Here is a 21,556-nt window from a genome sequence, read left to right as displayed (position 1 = left end):
ATTAACACAGCATGGGTTAAGGGTCTAATCACCACTGGTGCCACCAATGCAAAAATGTATGCCCCACAGTATGAGACGGCACTTTGTATAAAGAACCCGCCAAATCGTCAATGTTCAAGCCCCAAAATTCTGAGCCGCATTCGATGCATTTGACACCCAACAAGGATATTTTGCGGGGGCCAGATATTCAGATGGGGTGAATAGCTGCAGCAAAAATAGTCGTCAAGTAAATTGGTGAACATCTTATAATTGTAAATGATTAAGTAAGAATAAATGTGATGGAATGAAATATGTATGAAATTCATTTTTATCATTACAAAAAAAATGGAACTTTTATAAATGGTTAAGATACATTTAATGAAACAATTATTACATAAGGGTCAAACATGAATTCAATTAAAAATCACACATCATTAGAGGATCAGTTGCTTCAAACAATGGTAGACAATGGATATGATTAAATATTGAATACATATTTCCAAATTGCGCTCCCAATTGTTTTAATACATATCATGAACATGACAATATATTTGATTCAGACCATAAACAGGGTCACCCCATAAACCATTCTAGACTCATTGAAGTCTTGCATAAAGCATTTCGACCAAAGGCCCTGAGGATTACATTTTTGGCAGTATCACATTTGTATTATTGGGATATCAAAACCCGAAAAGGAGTCGTTCCAGACAGCAGCTACTCAGAGTTCTTAAAGTTGTGGGAATTCTGGTGCGTAAGGAATATTTTCAAGTTTGAAAATGTCTGTTGGCATTCATTACATTCATAAAGATCATTTTTAGTATGACTTGAATCCATGTTTACAATGTCTGCATTATCCTTTTCCTGGACTGTTTGCGGCATACCAGCCATTATTCTACTTTTAATGTGCAGCTCCAAGGAAGGGGAATTATTGAAACTTATGTTAGGGTTTACAGTTGGTTCTTTCTTGTGGTATCGTAGGTGCCTTTGGTAGACACTAATAAGACCAAATTTCTTCCCGCAGTCCTCACATTTGTATTTTCCAATACACCTAGATTTTTTTGCAGTCTGCCTAGAACCATGAGTCATTGGTTTCAATCCAGATTGCTTTTCCAAATTAGGTTGATGATACATGTCTACATGCTTTGCCACATCACAGTGCTGAGGAAACAGTTTTTTGCAAAAAGGACATTTATGCATTGTCTTTTTATGGGACCTCATGTGGCGTGATAAACTACTAGAGTGATTGAAAACCCTATTGCATTGTTTACACGGATAAAGTCTGGCTGGGACACTGCTACTCCTGTTGCTAGATCCAACAGGTGCACCTCTTTCTTGCATTGTATTAGTCATATGCGTTGACCTACTGAAAGTTATCCGAGCTTCTTGGTTCAACTGATCAATTTCTTCCTGGGTTTGATGGATGAGATGATGCTCCTTCAGAGCTACCAATTTATTGAAACGGTCCCCACATAAACCACATTGGTATGACTGACAATCACTGGCATTATCAGTAACTTCCGGAGAACTAGCCAATGTTTTGAAATCAGAAGATGTCCCATTTAGTTTACCCATTTCATGGGACTCTTCAAGTTTCTTACAGTGCTTTTTTACTTCTTTAAGACCGTTGCAATGGTAGAGAGAGTGTGTCTGAAAATCTGTGAACCAGAAAAAAACGGAACCACACTTTTTACAAGGGTAGGTTTTCTCATTTTTATGCCCTTGATTCTCAACTTTACAGAATAATTTAGCTTTGGGAGGAATGTGATTTTCTTTGCGATGCATATTTAATGAATCAAGTGTAAGGAAACGCTTACCGCAAAGCCCACAGCAGTAAAATCGTTCTTGTGAATGGTTAGGCAAGTGTTTCCTCAATTCCTCTCTACTCCAAAAGATCTGAAAGCACAAGGTACACTCAAAGCCTCTTCCTGTGTTCTGGACTGGTCCAGCATCTTTACAAGAAGAGAGATGCAAAGATGCTGTTGAAGGCTTGGATCCAACAACATCGTTGCAAAGAGAGGGACGCAAAGATGCTGCTGTAGGCTTGGCTCCAGCTGCATCATTACAAGAAGAGAGATGCAAAGATGCTACTGTATGCTTGGCTCCAGCTGCATCATTACAATCCGAGGGATGCAAGGGTGAAGCTAAAGATAGGGTAGGGGAGGGTACATTTGCTGATTGGCTGCCATTTATCATTGTCAGTGTACCATTTTCCTGGAGCACATACTCTTTAGGGAATTCAGTTACTTTTGATGAGCCGGAGGAGGGAACATAAGAAACATGACGGGACATATGGGCCAAGATCATATAGTATTTCGTGAAAACTCCACCACACTCGGTACAGATGAAGGCATTTGATTCTTCCGTCTGTGTAATGGCAGCTCTCTCCAATGATTTATCCTCCATCATGACATTATCATGTTGTCCATGTGCTGATGGCATATTTGTCAATCCATGAGTAAAATGGATACTTCAAGGTCAAACATACTTTTGTTTGAATGAGGAAATTACAATGCAGTGGTTCAATATTTTGGAACGAGTCATCAGTGACTAGAATGAAAAATGGAAGGTCGAACAATTTAATTCCAATCTTCATGTTTGGCCCTCCATTTCATCGTGATAGGACAGGATCTGAGAGGAAAAAAAGAGCACAATATTAGGATTCTACTAACCAATTTAATAAAATACATGTTAGGTGTGTCCTCCACTAAGATTTTTCCAAGTCAAATCCGATTTTTCAGGCCTGACCCATCGTCTAATCCTTTTTTTCTCCTTGAGCCAAACCGTCTAGAATTGACTCCACAGATTCAAGATAAAGCAGTGAGCCTCCCTCTCCCAAAAACGGTTGTTCCTTATTACCGTCTATGATTTTCCCTCTTTTTCTACTTTCACTTGTTGGGACTTCCTGGGTTATGGCTTAGCATCATTGGCCCCAAATATCGAGTTTCAACAGCATATTCATGCGTTGAAAACATTGCTACGTTGGCATCCAGCTCCAGTCCTTACGCTTTCTTCAGTGCTCTCCATTGAAAATCTAGAGCGGGGACTTGCTCCAGAAACCTGGGAAAAAATGTCAGCCCTACACTATGTTGCCAGTATATCATTAGGCAAACTGTTCTTATACTTGGTAGAAAGTAGAACCCACTTTGCCCCCAGAACTGCATTCATTATTTGTGTCATGATGCTGGAACAAGACAACACCGATTTTTGGAGTTTACATGATTCCATCACACAGTAGAAGATTTGTAGCTGCACATTGGTTAGGGTTGCCAAATCTTCTTAAGAATAAAATGAATAATAATGAATTAAATGGGACATAATCCCGTTGAGCTGCAGCATCAAAGTATCACAGTCAGGCTTTTTACTCAGGAACAAGTGCTGCATTCCTTTATAAAACATAGGATGCCAAGTTATTGTGACATTGTACATTATCCTGCTGGAAGTAACCTTCAAGAATTGGTATACTGTGGCCCAGGCCTGGGCGATTAATCGAATTTTGATTCGATTTAAAAAGATTCGGAGAGACATGCTGAATAAATGCAACATGTTTTCAAACTCAAAAAAACAATATTGACCAAAATAATCGTGATTATGATTTTCCCATAATCAAGCAGCCCTACTGTGGCCACGAAGGGATGCACGTGTTCTGCAGCAATATTCAGTTAGGCTGTGTTATTTAACAATACTGGATTGGTATACATGCTTAATCTCCACAGCATTGCCGCACCACTTTTTGGCACGAGCCAGAACCAGTTCTCAAAAGGTAGCGCTGCAGTCTTCTGTGTCTTCCATGGCTACCTGCTGGTTGTATGACCAGCAGGTAGCGATAAATGCAGCGATAAATGCAAATTATTTTTTTGCCATTTCTCCTAGAAGGCTTGGGCGGAGTAAAAAAAAAATCATTAGGGGGGCTGCCTCAGCCTTTTTACTGCTGGAAACACCCCAATATTGTAGGACAGTCTAACTTTTTCACTAGGAGCACTTTGGCACCTAACAGAACATGTTGGGGGCGCAACCGGAAATTTTAGGGGCACACACACCGTGAATCAACATGCTAACCAAATATTCACATTTCTACTAATTTTCACTGTATTACTAATAAATATTTTGATAATAGATGCAGAAATTAAAATTTGCTGTTTCAAATTCTGTGTCTCATTTTAATGCAAACTTTTGAAGATGCAACATAGAAAATAAGCCAACAGCCCCATCGCTGTCATGACAGTAAAATATAAAAAAATATATACAATACATTCAGAAAAAAAAAGTGCTTAGTAACCTTTCGGTCATTTCACAGTTAAAAACAATAGTTAAAGGGGAAATCTGGTGTAAGATGGATCTGGGATACGTTTTGAATGATAGCAAGTTCAAACGTTCGTTGGGGAGCAAAGAAACGCTTATGCAACGCATTTTATGCTGGCTGTTTTTAGCCGATTCTACCAAATTGATATATATTGGAATGCTTAGGGCATCTCTTATGGTGAGAGAGCCACTCTCATCGCTATTTTAAACCACTTACAAGGCTAGAAGTAGCCCAACACTTCTTTGGTAGTATAATGAGGGTCTTAACACATAAAAGAAGGCATTATTAACTTTGTAATGGAACAGATAGTTTATTATAAAGGACATTTTATGCACACACAATACCTTCAGTAGTTCACCCGTCGAAGCTAACCCTACATCCGTCAACAACACACATGCTCTCTGTTCGTCAATAGACTTAAAAACAAGATGGCGTCGACGGGTGAACTACTGAAGGTATTGTGTGCATTAAATGTCCTTTTTTTTATAAACGATCTATACACTTACAAAGTTAGCAATGCCTCGTTTTATATGATAAGACCCACATTATACTACCAAAGAAGTGTCGGGCTACTTCTAGCCTTGTAAGTGGTTTAAAATAGCATTTTTTTTTTACCATGAGAGATGCATTAAAATTTCAACTAGGGATGGGAAACGATCTTCGAATAGTCGAATAGGCTGAAAGCCCACGTTGAAATAATTTTAATGTTGAATGTTGATGGCGCAGTTGTTGAAATAAACAGATTGATTTCATATAAAAGCCTCTCCCAGTGTCATTGTGTGTGCGTGTATACGAGGTGCATGTGTGCGTGCGTGGGGTGGTTCTTGATTGACGGATTATCGAAAACGTATTCATTTATGCCTGAAATGCACATCCCTAATTCCAACGTATAGAATTTTGGTAGAATCTGATAAAAACAGCCAACTTAAGAATGCATCGCATCGGCGTTTTTTGGCTCCCCAACGAACGAAATAAAAAAGGGTTGATTACTGTGTCGGACACAGGTGAGTGCCGTTTTGGACGCCTGAACAGCGTCAACAGTGGATGATGTGCTTTTTTTGCCCAGCAATCTAAAGCACCACGCCAAACACCAGATAGTGTAATTACCCGGCGGTCCGTCTAATGTGTCCAAAAAAAAAGAAGAAAAAAAGGGATACTTAAAAAAAGATCAACAGTTCTCATCTATCCCAACGGTTTCCATGTGTGCGTGTATGGTTTATTTCAGGGACATTGCACACTAATCAACAGTCAAACTATAAGAGAGCCAGTTAGCCTAAGAGGCTAGTTTACATCCGTTGTCCCCCGAGATGATTCTGCCGCAGATAATGTCCCTTGTTGGGTTTCTAGGGCAATATTTAATGTTGCTCGGCTACCAAAATAAGCAAAAAGGGATTATGGACAGACACATACACCAAATCTATTTAGAAGAGAAGAAGCTGAAAGAGCTGTTCTTGTTACTACTTCTTCTCGGACTGTATGTTTGTAAACAGCATGCAGGCTTTATGCGCATGCTCGCCTCTTCTTCTTTTTTTGCTGGAGTTCTGTAGCAGAAGCAGCTCCCCTTATGGGCCTGGAATGTGTACTACTGTGTTTCTACAGCTCGACGCGGTTTCGCAATGAATCCGTCTTTACGGAGATATTCCTGAACCGCATCAAAGGAAAACTGATCGTTTTCGCCTGTGTGGACGGGGCCTGAAAGTGCAAGGAATTTTCAATTCCACAATGACTACCAACTTGTAGAGCACAAATGTAATACCTTGAACGGAAGTAAATTGGTTGAAATGTTTTAACTCACACAAAATGGAGTATGTCATTTGAATAAGATGTACGTTCGCATTTTACGATGCGTAACTTATGATAGTCAGTCATTTTTGAGAACTAAATCGAATATCAATTCAGAGCGAAGTTGAAGGCCCAATTTGGTTTGACAAGTAGCCGTGAAATAAGTGGCATAATGTATAGAACGCCGGTCATTATGGGGAAAATAAGCCCAGACAGGCCGAACAGGACACCGACGCGCAGCGGCTTTCCGTACATTATGCCACTTATTACACGGCTACTTGTCAAACCAAAAACTATCTTCAAACGCTGTGTCTTTTTGCAATTTATTTGTTATCAACATTCGTAGTTTTGATCAGCAGAGAAATAGTCAGCCAAAAAAATATAAATAAATCAACTTTCCTTGACAGCGGTCAATTATACTTAACTATGAATTAGTATGGGATAGTCAGCTCAAGGCAGGGCAATAAACAGTTGGATATCGCCCTGCTCGTGGACGGCTTACCGCTCTCGACTTCGTCTCGGGCGGTAGGTAACCTTCCCTGAGCCGGGCATATCCAACTGTTTATTGCCGTGCCTTGAGGTGATTATCCCATTCATTCTACTTCTTGCTTGCGAACATAATGAAACAATTCAAATACTTATACTGATAATTATGCTTTTTCTTATTCGTATTGCATGCTTATTAAATGTATACTCTGTTCGACTTCATCTCCCTCAAAAAGTAGTCCCCTTTAATTACGATCGATCAAACATGCATTCCTTATTCCAAATATATTTTTGTAATAAATGGTTAACAAAATTATTCAGCCATTACATGGTCTATTTTACATGTTGAAATGTTTAGAACTACGGTGAATAAGATAAAGCTCAGCTGTAGCTAATTAGTTTATATAGCAACCACACAAGGCTGCGTCTGATCACTAGTTGAACAACATAGTTGCTACATTGTATCTCGCTTGCGAAACTTTGTATAGACTGATCCTCCATAGATTTCCGACACATTTTAGAAACTTTTTTAAACACGGTTTATTTTTTGCCATGGTTGATATTTCTGTGATAGAAAAGAATACAAGGCGTATTGATCTACTATTTCATAACGCTGTGCTCAGTCAGCAGCAAGTAGACGCACGTTCACGGTCCTGGTGATAACGAGACGGCTCGCCAGTGATGGCTCACGCTTACGCGTGTTCCCGACAGCTTCATGTGCGCTGTGTTGGTAATCTAAGGCCCCGTTTACACAAAGGGAACCACGCGGTTTGGCCTCTTATTTAAACGAAAACGCCGTTTTTAATCACAGAAAACGATCATTCCTAAAAACTCCGGCCAAAGTGGAGATTTCTGAAAACGCCGGTTATGTGTTGACGTGTCAACGGGGAAAAACTGGGTTTTAGGTTCTGAAGCGTCACATTATGCGCCAGGAAATGCTTAACGTCATATGAGTGCCCTATGAAAGGAACAGGAAGACGCTTGTGTTATTCGTTGTTGTTGATTCTGAGGATTCTGATTGGCTTTCATGGCTTTATCCTTCTCCCTACACTGCGGCCCATAGGTTTGGCATAGTTATAATGGCGCTCGACGGCGTATTTATGCGTTTTGTAAACTACAACTTTTTGAAAATGCTGTTGTGTGCACAATGTTATTTTTGAGACCGGAGGGGGGGGAAATATTTGTTTCTATAAATACCCTGCTGCTACGTATAAACGTGGCCTAAAAGTTCTTCACAGCAGGGTTTTTTTAATTCGATAAAAAAAAGTCTGGACTAAACAGAACTTAGTATGATCAGTTTCAAGTTCGAACGCCTTTATTCCCTTGCAGCTTATCACCTACTATACTTTTGCTTGTATTTATGAGAAGCACATTGTATTGCCACTGCATGGAAGTTGCACTTGCCCTTATCTAGAGCTTACCAGCTAAAACTAAGCAAAGTCGATGCCAACAGACGGTTACAATGTCAAACAATAGTCAAGTATGTGATATGATGGTTGATCCTTTTATATTGAGTAAAACGTTCATGTTCCGCCATGTTCATAAGCGTCACTAGTAAACCATACGTCACCAAATGGGCATCTCTTATCAAAATCTGGCCCCAGTTGCCGAACGGAAGTAGAATCATAAGAGCGTCGTTCAGCCAATCGGAATGTAGATTAAGTAAACATACACAAGAACTTTAGTGCCTAGTTCCTACCACACATTTGTTCCTTCATCATGGTGCGTGAGATTTTGAGTGGCGTGTCCCGAGCTCCACCAACCACTATACCCCTTTGTCCGCGATTGCATAGCCAACGTGGTCTTATTATAGCCCGATCATTAACTAAAAAACTAAGAAAGAATTAAGCATCCAGGCTTCCAGCATATGATTTCAACAATGTATGACGGCATACGCAATCCGCATTACGCAACACTCGATGGTCGCACAGTGCTGATGGAATCCAGCGGACGAGCGGTGGGTGGAGATGTGCGCGCATTTCAGAAGCAGGGAGATACCGCACAAAAATCGATTTTTGATTTGTCAGTTTGCCGTGTGTCTGCCTGCCACAAATGCTCCCGTTGAGCGGATCTTTTCCATAATAAGCAACACCACACACTACTACACACACACGCGATCAACTAAGCTATAATCTAGCACATAAGCAATCGCTCCATTAATTAGTTATTCAGTGTTTCATGTATTTATGCTTTTTTATTATTTTTCTATTGACCAAATGTATGACTATCTTGTGTTCTTGTGGCTCGGCATCAGCAGCAGCACTTGCCTCAACTACGAGCGTGCAGGCAAAAAGCGCGGCTCCTTTAAATGGAAAAGAAAAATCGCAAGAGCGATATGAGCTGTAAATATTTTGGACAGCGTTGCGTTTTTAGCTATTCGGCGATTTTTCATATTTTACAGCTTTTGGTGTGAACGTACAGTTTGGATGTAATGAACGTCAATTGCTTAGCAACGGTGAATTATTCACCGGAATTATGCGGAAGTTGTGAAGGGACCATGCAGTCGAACGAGCATTCCACGGCATTGAGGAGACCCGTGTAATAAATACATATAGGATATTTACTGAAATCACTATGTAACCGAAGTGAATACAGATGTCCAGGTAATTGTAATTGATAACCTAGTTTAAATGTAACACATTGCTTCTTTAAATACGATATTGGACATATCCTGCTAGTCTCGACTAGTATTCGGTGTGCTAGATGCAATTTCGGACGCAGCCTTTAAATTGTCGACATGCTGATGTGCTGCCATTTTGGTCAGGGCATCCCGTATACGTCCATGTTATATCACATCCATGTGTTCTACACAACCATTGCCATCACCAGCCATGCCACCGAATTCAAAAGAGAAACGAATGACCCAGGCAGCCTCGCACAAGGATTTACGCATCATTTGGGCATTACAATGACCCGTTCAGGGAAATTCATTTGTTCAATACCGTGATTGTCATAATAGCTGTTCAACTTTAATCAGTATTAATACATCGTTTACTAGTGTAACCTTAGGGCGCTGGATCTCTTGTCAATGCGAATTCTGCAGTAAGCAGACGCTGAAGGACATTAGTTATTCACTACATTTATGGTATCCAAGAAGCGATTATCGGAGGAACATGAGATTCATATTTACTATTTAACTATTTTTTTGTACACGTTATACTTTCTTGCAGAAGTCCCGGGTCATAAAATATTAATTGCAGGTTCATTACATCCATTAGGTTTTAAACATTTGACTTCATCTTGAGACAACAACATGCAGTGTCTCGTAAATAAACGCAAATATGTCCGAAACGGAAAACCACCATGGGTGTCTTCTACCACGAACCACTACTGAATTGTGTATACGCAATTGACTGTGCTAGGGTTAGCTCTACCATGGTATTCATCAAATAGCTCTTCAAACGGGAGGATTTAATGCCCCCGGTAGCAGACAAAGATACAGAACTACAAGGATTTGCATGCTAACAAATTGAAAACCAGTTATACTTTAAGTCGTTTAATCGATCGTGCAACACCTCGTTATGTGAAAACATGACTTACCCGGCAGAGGGCTGAACAACTTTTCCTGAAGTCGTCCAGATCGTCATAAATATGTTAGGCGGTAATCCACTTTTGTAGACTATCCACTGTGGCCGAGACGTTTGGTTCTGTTATGAGCATAATCCAAGATGGTGGTAAAAGGGATCGTGGAAAGTCAACACAAACGGGATAAACTAAAAGCAAACTTGGGTTGAACCATTAAGAACGGACTTCACGGACATGGCTGGAAGTGCGCTTGCGCACCCATCAGGTCGTTAACATACGTAATGGTGTGTTCCTCAATCCTCGGACGCCAGACTTCCGAGTCGAAAGTCTAAGATCTCCCAGCTTTCTTGCGGCTTTCTCGGAGGCACGCCCCCTTGTTGCGTTCGAGTATTCTCTGCGAACCGACTCGGATCTCGGATCTGATGCCACGCCCACACTTCAAGCGTTTTATTATTTCGCTCGGTCGTTGGAGGAAAACATGGACGCCACCCGGAAAGCTGTTGTCGCGGTAGCATTGGCAGAGGACCAGGCGATCCAATATAAGTAGGCTATAGGCCATAGTCAAGTCAAGTCAAGTTTATTTATATAGCACGTTTAAAACAACAGTAGTTGACCAAAGTGCTGTACACAAATACAATATATTTGTGTACATAGGCAGAGATACGGACGCAGTAAGGTATTGCAGTAATACGAGTGATTGAAATTACCATTTAAACCACCAAAGTGGTCCAAGCACAATGAAAACAGTTCATACTTCACGTCACAATGGGCGCAGCCATCTTGAATTCTGTCTCGGAATTTCGCTCGGTCACCACTGAGTTCAACAGAGATGGCGAGATCGCCGTCCGAGGAAAAGGGGCGTGTTTGTGCGTGTCGCTAGGCAACGTCCTCGGACCTCCGAGACGGATGGATATTAAAACGCACGATTAATCTTTCGGAAATCTGAGAGTAGCGCCCGTGAAGAGAATTTTTTTTTCATTTGTATTTGTACCACGTTGGTCTTTAAATGTCGATTTTAAATGCTCTCCCACTTAGTTCTATACATACTTTATTCCGGTCACCAATTTATACATTGCATGGTCTTGCTGTGCGTGCAATATAATAAAATCAACCATCATATCACATACTTTACAATTGATTGACGTTGTAACGTCTGTTGGTATGACTTTGCTCAGTTTTAACATTGTGTAGCCTAATGGTAAACCAGCTCTAGATAAGGTGAATGGCTTTCCATACAGTGGCAAAACTATCTGCTTCTCATAAATAAAAGCAAGGATAGTAGGTGATAAATGCGCCAAGGAAAGGCATGCAAACTTGTGACTGATCCTTGAGCCGTATTCACGCGAGATCACGCGATAATCCTAAACCTAATGTACTCACCTTCCACTCCCAAAACTATTGCAATTAAATGCCACGCTTTGTCCTTTCTGACATTTTCCTTATAAAAAGGATGATTTGGTACATAAATGACTTCATGTTGCTGAACTTCGACAATAAGTCTGTCGTCTTCCATGTTGCCGACCCTTTGATTGATTGACTGCTGACCTGGTGCCATCGGTCATGACGTAATAATGTTGATGTGAAGTTACATGAGCTGAGTATTGTGTTTTATTTTGAAAATTGACCGGATGCTCTATGGCTTTTACTTTTCACTTCCTGCCCGGCTCGACCTGCTCTGTCGAAATTGACGCGGTTTAGCAGCGGCTCGCGGCAAAAATAGAATTGGACGGAAAGATGGCGCCGCGGCGCAGCACGCCGCACCTGGGACGCTGCTGAAACGTTCCGCGGCTTGCCCGGTGGAAATGGTCTCATTGATTAGAGTGGAAGCGATCAGCAGCTTTGACCGCGGCGCAGCCGTCCCGCGGCGCGTACGCCTCCGGTGGAATCAGGCCTTCAAAATAAAACACAATACTCAGCTCATGTAACTTCACATCAACATTATTACGTCATGACCGGTGGCACCAGGTCAGCAGTCAATCAATCAAAGGGTCGGCAACATGGAAGACGACAGACTCATTGTCGAAGTTCAGCAACATGAAGTCATTTATGTACCAAATCATCCTTTTTATAAGGAAAATGTCAGAAAGGACAAAGCGTGGCATTTAATTGCAATAGTTTTGGGAGTGGAAGGTGAGTACATTAGGTTTAGGAATACGCGTGATCTCGTGATCTCGCGTGAATACGGCTGGCTCGCAAGGCAGCGCTACGCTGCCGTTACGCCTCGTGCCCACTACCTCCGTCCGTTGACTGATCCCCATTGACTTTGAATGGGGACGGACGCGCAATGCATTGTGGATCTGTCCGTTCCGTTGGAGCCTTCGGCTCCGTCAAAAAGTTGAAAATTTTTCAACTTTTTCGGCAGCGACGGATCCGTCATCCAATCAGATCGCGTATGCAAATTTAAGCACTGTGACGCGACACAGGCTCTGACGATACTGGAAAGCGGGAAAGCGGGTCATCTTGCATCGCAACAAGCAGGAAGAAGCGGGAAGAACCCGGCGAAGCGATTTTATTGGCTGACGGATGCCTCTGCAAAGACTACTCCCCCATCCGTCAGCCACGCCTTCCCACGTCCGTTGACTGACGGTGCAGTGGGCATGTAGCGTAGCGCCCGGTAGGAATGGACGCAGGGCAGAGGACGCAGCCGTTCCACGGCGCGTACGCGTCCGGTGGAATCCCGGTGTAACCCTATATGCCAACTGCACCGTCAGTCAACGGACGTGGGAAGGCGTGGCTGACGGAGTAGCCTAGTCATGATGACCTATAATAGTTATTATCCCTCTCTGGTATACTCTTTTGCATATATATATATATATATATACTTTTTTTTTATCCCTCGGGATAAATACAGTCATGTTATTGCTGTGCTGGATTCAGTAGCCAGTGTATTTTATTTGAGTGCTCGAGACACTTAATGTTATTTTTCCTTAAATCCAGAGAGACAGTTAATACATGATCTGATACCAGAGAGACAGTTAATACATGACAATGCATTTTTGAGCTTTGCCTGTGTTTTCTTTTACTTATCTATTTTATTGTATGAGAATGTGAAGCACTTTGAGTCTGCTTCATGCATGAAAAGTGCTATACAAATTTAGTTGCCTTGCCTTAAATAAAAATATATATGTTACAAGTAATCTGGTTTCTACCCATGGTGTGATTATATGTGACTTGATTTCGTCTATTTCCCATTATGGTTATTGGTTTGGGTACTTAGTCCACCATTGTTGATTTCTCACCTGAAGAGCCAATCTCCAGAGCTATGGCTCACCAGGCAATGTCCTTTTTGGAGTTGTCTTTGTAATGACGGGAACTTTGGTCATACAATTCGACATATTTTTCCACCTCGACGACCAGTCTCTCATCGTCCATTCTCGGAATTGTTTCTCCATTCCTTTCTCATCCAGTGGTGAGGGGTAGATATTGAGGTGCCTACGGGACCCGGGATGTACAAAACAGCTTTTACAAAGCGCTTTTTCAGGGACGGCGACGCTAGGGAATAGAACATTGGCTCGAAGACTAGTTCGACTCACTACAATGGGTGCCCGGTCATTCAGCTGTTCAGCATCCAGGCTCTGGAACTCCCTCCCCCCACACATAAAACAGTCAGACACCATTACAACCTTCAAGTCACAACTCAAAACTCACCTGTTCAAACTCGCACACAACGTCTAACTGATCACTGTTTTGATTGTTTGTTTGTTTTGTTTTGTCTTGTTTTTGTTTTATTTATTTCTTATTTCTTATGTTTATTTATTTATTTTTTCCACAATGTCTTGTTTTTTTTAAACGATTTATGATGACTATATGCTCTGTAAGGTGACCTTGGGTGTCTTGAAAGGCGCCTCTAAATTAAATGTATTGTTATTATTATTATCAGTTGTACGGCGCGGCGCGGAACGCTGCCGCGCAGCTAGTAGGCGACGGTGTGGGCTAATACACCCGGAATAATGGGGGCAGACTTTTTTACGCGCGGCTGCGGCGCCGGTGTATTTAGGCCTTCAAGGAGTCCGAGGTAGGAAACCCAAACGCCGCCGTGTTTGGGTGCATGATAGAGTTTAGATCGTGTTAGATTAAATAATCTCGGATATAAATAACAATAATCGGGTTAAATAACTTCACATGGTGTGTCTGGTGTGTTTCCAGCCTTCGTAGTGTTGATCAGCAGAGATAGTCCCCCAAGACGTTGAGGTTGCTTAGCAACCAGAGACGCTGTACATGCAAGTGAATGGTGCGTTCCCTCTTCATCGTCCTAACTATCAAACCAAACATCCTTCACATTCACCGAGCGAACATTATGAAAGTAAAATGCACATTTATTGCTAAAAATGTTTACATAAACTCATTTAATGGCGTAACTATGTTACTATTTCCACCCAGAATAAAGAAAGATGTCGGCCGTATGCTTCTGTGCAAGCGTCACTACTCTCTGCCAGTGCTCGGGTCCTGAAGGTGCTCACCGAGGCACACTTTAAAATGCTGATTTTCCCTTTCCAGTGTAATTTTTCCTCAGTCTTCCGCAGCTTCTTTTCTTTCTACTTTTTTTACCACTAGACCGTTTCATATAATTTTCTGGTGAAACCGGGTACACGGTTAAGGGAATAAAAACATTGCCTCAAGAGCTCAGGTTCCAGTTTCTGTGTCGTATGGAATGTCGGCCAATGCTTTTCCATATCACTTTCTCTCAAGCCGGGAGAAAAAAAACACTAAGCATTATCCCAATACTTCGTTTCTAGAGTTAGGTTTCTTTTAGCCAGTCCCACAGACACAGCAGTTCAATTTAATGTAGGCCTACTGAACATTTCTTGGCATCGTTTATAGACGTGTTTTACCGGAATAATGCTTTCAAATACCAAATGGTGGGGAAGGTATGACCCTGTTGGCTTTCCATAATTCCAGCCCCCAACATAAACAACTCTTCCATCACAAACACACACACACACACACACACACACACACACACACACACACACACACACACACACACACACACACACACACACACACACACACACACACACACACACACACACACACACACACAAATATTTCAGAAATATATTTATGATTTATTACTGATCAACGATTAAAACGGACCTAATTAAACAAAAGTAAACATAAAACATTTTTCAAAGAATAAATGTGAAGTATATACATATATTCTGTAAGGGGGCTGTTCTGAATGGCATGCAATGACATTCATATGTATACACTATTTTTTCTAAAATCAACAAAATCAACAATAATACAAATGTGGGCAAATATTCACAATCATCAAAAAAATGGAAAACATAAAAAGATCAACAATTATAGTGAAAGCTTTATAACACAATGAATAACGTTTCTGTCAATAACAGTAACAAACACAATAGGTGTATGTAAACCAATGTATGCATATCAAAATACTTCTGCATGCATGTATGTATGTATGTATGTATGTATGTATGTATGTATGTATGTATGTATGTATGTATGTATGTATGTATGTATGTATGTATGTATGTAATACATACATACATACATACATATATACATACATACATACATACATACATACATACATACATACATACATACATACATACATACATACATACATACATACATGCATACATGCATACATACATACATACATACATAATGTATGTATGTGTATGCATGTGTGTATAAACATGTTGGTATGGTAAATGAAAATTCATATGGCATATAGATACATAAACAGCATGATCTATTCATAACAGCACTATTTGTTTATCTTCTCTGCGGCTGGTTCATGTTAATAATTTATAGTTACTTACAGGTTTTTTTCTGAAGCAAAGTCTTGATATTATAATCTGAAATGGTTTGTAAATGTCAACCATCCTATACTTCAGCATCAGAGAAGGACCTATCTTTGCTGCGACTCGTGAAGCCTGAGTTTGTGTATGTGTTGGATCGGGACTGCTCTTCCTGGAAGGCACTTTCTAGCACCTTCAAGATGGACCTGCGGATCTTCTCCTTAAAGTCCTGGCCCATAAACACATACAGCAAGGGGTTCAGACAGCTGTTTAAGAATGCCAGACTGGTGGCGATTGGGACCCCGATAGTGGTCACATGGTCCAAAGTTTCACTGAACTCTGCAGCTACGTGGTTAACCAGCTCTATCAGAGCCATGATGTGGTATGGAGCCCAGCACAGGAAGAATGCTGTGATGACAGCCGCTATTATTTTGAAAGGTCGCCCTGACCTTGCCAGGGAGCGGTTCCTCCGAAGGCGATGGATTATGACCGCATAGCAGGACACAACAATGGTGAAGGGAACCACGAACCCGAGGAGGAACCGAGTGATGGTCATCGCCTGGTGGCGAAACTGGCGGAGCTGGTTCACGGCAGGGGTTTCGTAATCATCTGAGAGAGCAAAGTTACTGAAGCAGTTGATAATATCCTCATCGTTGAAAGATGCTCCGGTGTCTCTGAAGATGAAGTACGGAGAGCTGAGGAACAATGCCAGCACCCAGACGCCCAGGCTCACGCAGGAAGCCTTGCGAACGCTCCGGTGGTTCTGAGCCCAAACGGGCCACACCACAGACACGCATCGGTCGATGCTGATCACCACCAGAATGTATACACTGGCAAACATGTTGAGGAAGCCGACAGTGCTGTTGAGTTTGCACATGAATTTGCCAAACGGCCAGTGGAAATCCATTGCTGTGTAAGTCACGCTCAGCGGTAAAAATGCTGTGAAGAGGAAGTCAGCCACAGCCAGGTTTAGGAACCAGATTGTGTTGACCGTTTTCTTCATTTTAAATCCAGTGACCCAGATGACCACTCCATTTCCCAGCACCCCAAGAACAAAGGCCAGGCAGTAAACAATAATCGACATGATGTTAAGGGATTGCCTGAGCTCAGCATGTTCATCCTCGTCTTCATACTCTTCTTCAAAAGAACCATTTCCCCCAGACAGGTCTGTGACATTGCTGTGATAGTAGGGTGTAGTGCTTATGATGTCCATCATTGTCTTCAGACCTGAATAGCAAATTAAACAAAAATAATAATTTCTCATTTGGTCAATTTATCCATTCGTCATGTTTTAACATTGACCACCAGATGGCTGTGACGGTCTTCAAGTTCAAGAACTTTCAAAGGAGCGTGCGAAATGTTGGGACAATTGACGAAAAATGTAGGCTACAGGACGATGACACTTTTGTTAATTAATACAATTATGGTTCTTACAAACATACCTACGATATGAAAACATTCGGATTTTAGCCTACAAACACATTTTTACTGTTAGATCTTTATGAAACGGGGGGTTATTTTTCAGTCAAAATAAAATATTACATTGAGGTCTTGTTTAAATAGAAGCCTGCATATAGATTTGAGAATGGATCTTTTGAGAAAAGGTACATTTAAATGTAATGTTAAACTTGCCAATTAGTCAACATCATAGTCTTTTTCTATAGCCTAGATCTAAATCTTAATTTGATCATGCGAATTTTTAGAAAACACTTTTCAAGTAGGCCTAGATCTATAGTAAATATATTTACGTTTACTTACATTCAATTATTGACTAACGAGCAAAACAAAAATGTTAATTATATGGCTGGAGAAACCGGCTGCCATGAACATAAAATATAGCCGATGCTTTGCTTTGTCTATTTGTAATAGTTGTCAAACTATTTTCCTTGACGGATGACGGATACCCTTCTGTTACTATTGTATGATGCACACTGTATATCGTTGTTGTCTCACTTACCTATTGTTTCTGGTGTGAAGTAGTGACCAGCAGGACAACTGTCTGAGTCCAACTGAATGCTGCGAGGCACCGACTTCTTCTTGCTCTTAGAAACTTTGTGACGTCAACCCTTCTCGCCGGGGCGTTACTAACCTCCTACATCAATGTATAATACGAACAATTACAAATAATTTCATTTGTAGCCCCAAATCTTCAAAACGAGCCACATTAAGGCCTATACCATTCTTAAGGAATCAAGCATTCATTATGAAAAATAGTAATTTGAAGATATAAAAACTACTATAAACTAAACCTTAGATATACTTAACTTATACGTTTTTTTAAAACAGTTTATAGGTTACCCATGAAAATAACGAGGGATTAAGGAGATGCAGGCTGAAAAGACTAGAGGACAACTGTAGTGTCCTAGAAGCCAGCGGGTCCCCTGTGGGTGGCTTGAGCCCGTGTTGAGGTTGTACGAGATGGTTTTGGGTTGACTGTTTTGACTCAACCTTGGGCCATACGCATTTTAACATCCCCTGGCTCCACTGTAATTCAAAGTAAGTGAGAGTCACAACATCTGTCACTAATTTAGGGCTGCCAACAGGGAGGGCCACTCCCTTGCTGACACTGTCCACTGAGCTGTTGTCTCTAACGCAGACCTGAACACAAAGGCAATCAGGTTTCCTCCAGAAGTACTAATGCAAGTTATTATAGCGGTGACATCTGTCTAACACTAGTCAGAATTTTTGATTTCTTTTGCCCTGCAGAGAATAGTTTTTTAATAAACAGACATTTCAGAAAAACAAAACTTTGCAAATGTTTGCAAATGCAAAAGAGTGTAATTGGATTCAACTGGATAATAAAATATTATTTTCTATATTATTGCGCTGCAATCATTGTCTAATCAGGATATCATTATTTTATTAGGAATAATAAAAATTTATCTATAAACACTCAGACTATGGCTTTTTGGAATCAATGTTCTTTCCCTAATTTCCCTGGCAGGTTTACAACCAATCCAGTGCATGTATTCAGTGTTAAAGCTTGAATGTCCGAGATGCTTTAGAAAGATTTCAGAAATATGTGAACGGTTGGTGAACACAATAGTAAGAGAACATGAGAATATAATATGATCAAGAACTAGTCACGAAGGTGGGGGGATGTTTCCTCAAGGGACTGAACATCAACCTGACATGATGTAGAGAGAAGGGAAAGGAAGCCCTACCCCAACCGATCGAATCCATGTACCTCCCACGTGTTTCTCATTCCTTCATAACACATCTGCTTACATCTGCAGAAGACCGCAGTGGGCCTCCAAGTGCTCTGTGGAAATATCTGGTTAAAGCTGACAAGATTGTATCGGATATATCTTGTAAGACTCTGACCGTACGCAGAGACATGAATCATTCATCTCAAAACGGAATCCCAATTCAAAGTTGACTAACATCAAAACCATTTGAGACTTTCCCCAAAAATGAATGTACTCGAAATTTCTTATAACCATAGAATCAGACCATAGGATCTTGTGCTTGCATACCAAGACACAATAGCGTAACCTGATCAGGTCCTCACTCTCTAAACTGTTAGAATCTGCCCTTCCCTAAAGTCGGTCCAAAACTAATATGCAATGCACTCAGGGACTCCTGTACCCTGCCAATAGGCCAGATGTGAGGGGGAGGCAAGTCTGTGTGTGTGTGTGTGTGTGTGTGTGTGTGTGTGTGTGTGTGTGTGTGTGTGTGTGTGTGTGTGTGTGTGTGTGTGTGAGAGAGAGAGTGTGTGTGTGTGTGTGTGTGTGTGTGTGTGTGTGTGTGTGTGTGTGTGTGTGTGTGTGTGTGTGTGTGTGTGTGTAAGTGTGTGCATTCATGCGTGTTTGTGCGTGTGGGTGATTGCTTGCGTGGGTGTGTGTTTGTGAGTGTGTGCGTGTGTACATGCATGCATGTTTGTGTGTGTTTGCATGATTGTGTGTACATTTGAGTGTGTGATTTACAAAAACGATAGTACGGGGGAAGAGAGTATGTGTGTGTAGCACATCTGTAGCCTCTCATCCAACAACACCCTTATCCATGTGAGTGGGAGGATGTATGATTGCTTGCATTGCCTCCTGAGTGCAGAAATATTAAAATGTTGAATGGATTTAGCTCAGCTATGCAAACTTGAATCGAACCATATGACAAAAGAAGCTAACATCTCCTTCTGTGGTGTGTTTGAGCTGGCTTTCAGACTTTGTTCTGTCTTAAGACTAGCTAAACAATTAGCATTCTGTTTGCTTTTGCTCTATTTTTCTTGTTAGAATTTGATCTTGCTGTTCCCAGTTTTATAAAATGTTGTCTTTGAAAAAATGTTTTCACCAAAACGTTCAATCAAAGTGTGTTGCTTGTGTCTGGAATGGATATTAATAGTTATCCCAAGGCTATAGTTTGAGGGAAGCCTTTACAGACCAAGGTTTGGCATAGTTCTTGATATGCCAACCAAACATGTAATTATGTGTGTGCAGCACAAATACCAATTTAGGTGTGTTGAGCAACTGGTGTGGTTAAGGGGAATTTAAGTTTTTTAGGGGTGGCTGGTTTTGTTGGAAGCTCTTGATTGAAAGAGTTGGGGGTGTATTTTATTATTCAATACATTTGTTGGTGGGGTGGGGCAAGGGCCCAAAAGACTTCAGTAAAATGTATGCCTAAATCTAGGGCAGTGAAAAAGTAATGACATGGTATACAGGGACATAGTAATTTACTCCGTCATTTTTAAAGCTCTTAAGTGAAAAGAAAACCATGAGCTCAAACTTTTTTGTTGCATTCACAACATCTTTCTTCAATTCCCAAAATAAAAGAAGTGTGTTAATAATGAACATTGTCAATAAGAGAAAGAGCTGACGCGCTGCGGAACCACATGTGTTTGTTTCATGTCCTCTGAGGTTTGTTGATCTTGCTGTGGTGCCGACTGGAAGTGGGGCTCCTGTGTCATAGGGGATGCAGGGTTAAGGAGGGGTGTGGAGAGGTGTCTTGAGGGGTCAGGAATTTTATTTTTTGAGTAAAGAAAGTATCCAACTGCTTCCCCCTTCTGCCCCAGCGCTCTGGGGCTTTTCTTGTTTCCTCTGGATTACACCACACGCGAAGGAAATGCTATACACTCATTCACCTCAAACCACTTCCTTATATTTGTCCCTACTTCCAACCACTTCACCATTGTATGCACGCGCACACACACAAACCTTCACACACACACACACACTCACACACACACCAGATGCTAATGCTCATGCACACACACACACACACACACACACACACACACACACACACACACACACACACACACACACACACACACACACACACACACACACACACACACACACACACACACACACACACACACACACACACACAATGACACAGTGCCCTCTCTGTCTATCCCCCTGTATATTTTGAGAAGTGCTGGAAATGGATGTGGAGAACAGGAAGCGGGTGGGAAGGGGGCACAGCTGGTAAAATAAACGAGGAATTGATATTGTATGTAATCTATACTGTCTTCGCTGTGTACTGTGGATGAAAAATCCTCGACTGCGTCAGTATAATCAAAGATGTTCATTTTATACATTGATGTCATAGACCGACAACATCTGGTTGTCTCGTGGTCTTGAAGAAATGACCACTGGATCTCACTTCCAGCTGCCCTGAAATATGTTGTTTATTTTTTAAATCTCTTTTGGAAGCTTTAGCATACGTATGCTAGGGTTAACCCTAACCCTAACATGACGTTTTATATGTA

General features: G+C 41.2%; 2 protein-coding genes across 3 annotated transcripts; both read right to left on the bottom strand.

Moving 5' to 3' along the window:
- Nucleotides 1–289: 289 nt before the first annotated feature.
- Nucleotides 290–10,394, bottom strand: si:dkeyp-84f3.5 (C2H2-type zinc finger protein). Of its 2 annotated transcripts, XM_030371074.1 has the most exons (3): nucleotides 10,088–10,394; nucleotides 1,794–2,607; nucleotides 290–1,634 (listed from the first exon to the last, which is right to left on the bottom strand). In XM_030371074.1, exons 2-3 carry the CDS (start codon nucleotides 2,416–2,418, stop codon nucleotides 694–696), a joined length of 1,566 nt encoding a protein of 521 aa, XP_030226934.1. In that variant the 5' UTR covers nucleotides 2,419–2,607; nucleotides 10,088–10,394; the 3' UTR covers nucleotides 290–693. The 2 variants fall into 2 exon arrangements, with proteins under 2 accessions (XP_030226934.1, XP_030226933.1); XM_030371073.1 differs by having other exon boundaries at nucleotides 290–2,607.
- Nucleotides 10,395–15,831: 5,437 nt separating this feature from the next.
- fpr1 (formyl peptide receptor 1) lies at nucleotides 15,832–17,895 on the bottom strand. Its single transcript, XM_030371084.1, has 2 exons — nucleotides 17,807–17,895; nucleotides 15,832–17,076 (listed from the first exon to the last, which is right to left on the bottom strand). The coding sequence occupies exon 2, from the start codon at nucleotides 17,063–17,065 to the stop codon at nucleotides 15,935–15,937; it is 1,131 nt and encodes a 376-aa protein (XP_030226944.1). The 5' UTR covers nucleotides 17,066–17,076; nucleotides 17,807–17,895; the 3' UTR covers nucleotides 15,832–15,934.
- Nucleotides 17,896–21,556: the final 3,661 nt, after the last annotated feature.

This window comes from Gadus morhua, chromosome 11, assembly GCF_902167405.1.
Source record: "Gadus morhua chromosome 11, gadMor3.0, whole genome shotgun sequence".
Classification (NCBI taxonomy): Eukaryota; Metazoa; Chordata; class Actinopteri; order Gadiformes; family Gadidae; genus Gadus; species Gadus morhua.
The sequence above is the reverse complement of the archived record's forward strand: the minus strand, read 5'-3'. Positions and strand labels throughout refer to the sequence as shown.

What these genes read in the sequence shown, in the direction of transcription:
- si:dkeyp-84f3.5 (XM_030371073.1), bottom strand. Translation starts at nt 2,418, where the DNA reads ATGCCATCAGCACATGGACAACATGATAATGTCATGATGGAGGATAAA.
- fpr1 (XM_030371084.1), bottom strand. Translation starts at nt 17,065, where the DNA reads ATGATGGACATCATAAGCACTACACCCTACTATCACAGCAATGTCACA.